General features: G+C 31.9%; 1 protein-coding gene across 2 annotated transcripts; it reads left to right on the forward strand.

Annotated features, from left to right (window-relative positions):
* The first annotated feature begins 580 nt into the window (after positions 1 to 580).
* On the forward strand, positions 581 to 3,914 carry LOC105798999 (proteasome subunit alpha type-5). 2 transcript variants are annotated; one of them, XM_012629301.2, is made up of 10 exons: positions 581 to 694; positions 791 to 837; positions 930 to 1,011; positions 1,191 to 1,271; positions 2,258 to 2,371; positions 2,445 to 2,546; positions 2,758 to 2,816; positions 3,249 to 3,351; positions 3,481 to 3,546; positions 3,632 to 3,914. In XM_012629301.2, the coding sequence occupies exons 2-10, from the start codon at positions 824 to 826 to the stop codon at positions 3,722 to 3,724; spliced, it is 714 nt and encodes a 237-aa protein (XP_012484755.1). In that variant the 5' UTR covers positions 581 to 694; positions 791 to 823; the 3' UTR covers positions 3,725 to 3,914. The 2 variants fall into 2 exon arrangements, with proteins under 2 accessions (XP_012484755.1, XP_012484757.1); XM_012629303.2 differs by having other exon boundaries at positions 628 to 837.
* The last annotated feature ends 819 nt before the right edge of the window (positions 3,915 to 4,733 follow it).

Here is a 4,733-nt window from a genome sequence, read left to right on the forward strand (position 1 = left end):
TATTTATATTATTGAATTAAATTTCATATTTTGTACTATTTATATTATTAATTTTCATATTTTGTACTATTTATATTATTAATTTGTTTAATCACGTTGAATCTTTATCAATTTTTATTAAAACTGAATTATTGATGCCATAAAATATTCGTATTAAAATTTCCTGTTAGTATCAATTTCACATTTTATTTTAAAATAAATTTTATTAAAAATCACATTTTTACCTTTAATATATTTTTAATTTCAAAATACATGATGACAAGAATCATAAAATAATTGAAACAACTAAGTAAAGAAACTAACCCTCGTATAAAATATTAATAAATAAATTATAAATGGGATGAAAGTTAATAATAAATTTAATTACTATGGATAATAGTGATTATAAGAATCTAAAGTTATTTTTTTTAATTTAACTCGAACAAATATATTTAATTCGATTCAAATTTTATTTCACCCAACTTAATTTAAAAAAAATTTAACGAGTTAAAATAATAAAATAAAATTTATTAACTCAAATTTTTCGATTTGATTCGAGGATACGCTCAACCCTACTTTCATTACAATAGTAACAAAAACGACGCGGTTTCCATAGCCTGACTTGTTTTACAAGAAGCCATTTACAAAAACACCGAACCTTGCTTCATTTCATTTACTTATTTATTTTTCTTTGCTCGACGGCTCTCATTATTCAGTAAAATCTCTCTTAATTATTTTTTCGTTTTTTCCTGGTTGATTTTCGTATTAAAAACATATTAATTTTTCTGGGTTTTAAAAAAAATTTCTTTAGGTTTTGTTAGATTTAAATATAATCGATCCAAACATGTTTCTCACAAGGTACCAAATCAAAGCATGTTAATTGCAATTTACAGCTCTATTTCCATTTAAAAATAAATAAATTTTGATTTTTTTTTGTTTATTTTGTCAAGGACTGAGTATGATCGTGGGGTCAACACATTTTCACCGGAAGGAAGATTGTTCCAAGTGGAATATGCAATTGAGGCCATCAAGGTAAATTACCTTTTCTTTCTTTCGTTCTTTCTTTTTTTTCTTTTCATTTTTTTCCTTTTTTTTTTCTGTTTGTTTCCTGGGAAAAACTCCTGAAATAGTTGTCATTTTTTTTGCCTAATTTTTTTTTGGGCGTGTTCTAATATCAATGGGTTTTTTCTTTTTTTTTGATTGAAATGTAGCTGGGTTCAACTGCAATTGGGCTAAAGACGAAAGACGGTGTCGTTTTGGCTGTGGAGAAGCGTATTACTTCACCATTGTTGGTATGAACTCATTTTGTACTTGATTACTTGTGTAATTAGCCCTTTTGCTTGATTGTAAGAGAAGAAAAAAAAAGGGTTTATTTTTTGTGCTTTAATTTGCTTCATTTCGGCTTATTTGCTAAAATGTAGTATAAAAAAAGGATATTTTTGTTAAGAAATGGAGTCCCATGATGCCTTCTTTTGATCAATTACCAACTTTTTAGTTACAAAGCTATGTTACTCGGACTCGGTAGTTGAGTGTTGGATACGCGTATCTGTTCAACATGGTAATACTCAATTTTCTTTTATTTGGAGGATCATACTCTTGTATTCATGTCCGAAAATGTGGGTATTTTTTGGGAAAATGGAGAGTCCGCGTGGTATAGGTTATAAACATTTGAATGTTGATCGATGGTTGAGACTCCAGATAAGGATATCAGGGTCCTAGGCGTGATAAGTATTTTAGGGGAAATGAAGAGTTCGTGTGATATAGGTTACAACTTTCAAATCTTTGCCCTAGATACGAAAATTCAGGATCCTAGAGACAAATGTTTTAGGGAAAACAAAGAGTGTGTAATATAGGTTACAAACATTTGAACATTGATCGATGGTCAAGATTCAAAAAACGAAAATCAGGGTCCTGGTGATAAATATTTTAGGGAAAACTAAGAGTTTGTATAACATAGGTTACAATCATTTGAATGTTGATCGATGTTCAAAGCTTTAGATACGAAAATCAGGGTTTGAGCAATAGAATTCACGATTGCTTCTTCTTCCTCCTATATCCCCCAATTTATTGTCGGCTTGGTTCCCATAATGTGTGATAGGCATGATCTTATTTTCCGCAATATGCTACGCCATACTTGCGGAAGAGTTTGTTACCTTTCACTATATTTGGCCAGCTTACTTGTTAAAAAAGCAACCATAAATCCCGAAACATCCCGTCAGTCGCATATATTAGGTTTGCAGTTCCTTCCTGGCATCATGGCTTTCGAATTTTCTTCCAGGAACCCAGTAGTGTTGAGAAGATTATGGAAATTGATGAGCATATAGGATGTGCTATGAGTGGGTTGATTGCTGATGCACGGACCCTTGTTGAACATGCACGAGTTGAAACTCAGGTACCATAGTTGTGAGTGCCGTTTCTCTTTGATATGTGGATCTCTTATGCGGAATTTTTTTTCGTTCACACAGAACCATAGATTCTCATATGGTGAGCCAATGACCGTGGAGTCTACAACTCAAGCTCTTTGTGATCTGGCCCTTCGATTCGGTGAAGGAGATGAAGAATCCATGGTACTGCTGCATATCTTTTTCTGTATATAGTTGTAGTTATTTTAGATTCTTGGTCTATGACGCTTTACATTCATCTTAGCAAGCAAAAACGAGAGGGCCATAGCCAATATGATTCATATACATTGTGTATTCAATTTCATTTGCCATCTAATGTAGGATTCTGTATCTCTTTTGAATTGCGTACTCACATGTATAACATTTTCCTTTGCAGTCCCGACCATTTGGGGTATCTCTTCTCATTGCTGGTCATGATGAGAATGGGACTAGCTTGTAAGTATGCGATGATTTTACTTTGCCTTGCCTTTTGTAGGAGAAAATCTCTTCGTCAAATCACTAAATTCTAATGTTATCTCCTATGTTACTCGGACTTAGAGATGATGTGCTGAACGGATATGCTCAATATTTTTATAAATTTTTGCATATTTTTAGTGAATCATAATCCCATGGTATCGGAAAAATTACGAGTCGGATAAACGTAGATTATCACAACTGTAATTGGTTGAAGCATAGTTATTGAACTGCCATTATCTGAAGAACGGTGTCCGACCTGCATACCCAACATGTCCAAATCGTTACCAAGTCCAAGTAATATAGGTTAAAATACGGCTCTGAGCAACTGCAGATCAAAATTTGGGCTGCCAGTTTCTGATAGGCATGCATATATGCTGTTCTGTTTACTTGTTCAAAACTTGGGTTTTGCAGATACTATACCGATCCCTCTGGCACATTTTGGCAATGCAATGCAAAAGCTATAGGTTCGGGTTCCGAAGGTGCTGATAGCTCTTTGCAAGAGCAATACAACAAGGTATCTTCGCTTCCATTTGTAGTTTTTCATCCTTGGAAGTGAGTCTTTAACCGAAGTCGGCATGCCATGTCACAATAAAATTCCATTGTATTGTTTTGACTCACTCGTATAAATTCTTTCCCCCTGCAGGACTTAACTCTTCAAGAAGCTGAAACAATTGCCCTGTCGATTTTAAAGCAAGTAATGGAAGAAAAGGTGAACTTTTTCCATCAAGATTTTACCGTATGTATACATTCTTTTCTGCAAAATTCTCTGTTATCGACTAATGTTATCATTACAGGTGACTCCCAACAATGTCGATATCGCTCGAGTAGCACCGACATACCATCTATACACCCCGTCAGAGGTCGAAGCTGTCATTACTCGTCTATGAGAACACATTGTACCATGTTTTCTGCTGTAACGATGCTCAAGTCGGGATCAAGGCTCGTATTTGTTTTTGGGGATTCAAGCTGTGAAACCTTATGTTTGGTTTGGCACTACAAACTCATCCATCTCATCATTTGGATTGTTTGATTACAAAAATAGAACCTTTAATTGGATTTAGTATTTGCCTTTCTCAATTTCTAGCAAGTCTTGGTTTGCCTTTACTTCCATGTTTTTAGAATTTTACCAGTAGTCTGAGTAAAAACATTAAAAATTTATTTAAAAAAAAAAACTCGGTTCAACTGATTTTTTAATTAGTTCAACCGAATCACTGTTTAATCGGTTTGATAACAAAGACTGATAAATGTAGTGGATAAATTGCAATTGATGTGCGCCATTTTGGTTTTTTATAAAAATGAACCGAATGGCGAACGGAATCGAACTTATTTGAACCGGTTCGGTTCGTTTGAAAAAAATTCTTAAGGATTTATGTAAATTTTTATAGTGTTTTAATTTCTTTGATAATAGAGATAAAGCTACATTTCCGTTTTCATTGGTTTTTGATAACATTTTTATTTTTCAATTTTAAAAATAAATTTCATTTTTCATGTTTTTTGAAATTCAAAATGCATTTAATAAATAAAACAAAATTATAAATTAAAGAGAGATAAAGAAAATATAAAAACAATAGAGAATGTACTTTATTGATCAAATAGGAGATTACAATGTTTTATCGAGTTTCTATTTATAGGAATAAGAAGTATAAAAGAAGTTGAGATTTAATTCTAATAACTATTAAAATTTAAAGTACATCAAAATTTTATTTTGATCATGATAAACGACACTTAATAAGATATTCATAACACTCTCCTTTAAATGTCTATTAGTAGATAATGTACATCATTAAAACCTTATTAAGAAAAATTCTGTAGATAAAAACATAATAAAGAGAAAAATAGTATACAACCTTTTATTACAAATTACCTTATTAAAACCTTTACCAAAAAAATCTAATG

This window comes from Gossypium raimondii, chromosome 9, assembly GCF_025698545.1.
Source record: "Gossypium raimondii isolate GPD5lz chromosome 9, ASM2569854v1, whole genome shotgun sequence".
NCBI lineage: Eukaryota > Viridiplantae > Streptophyta > Magnoliopsida > Malvales > Malvaceae > Gossypium > Gossypium raimondii.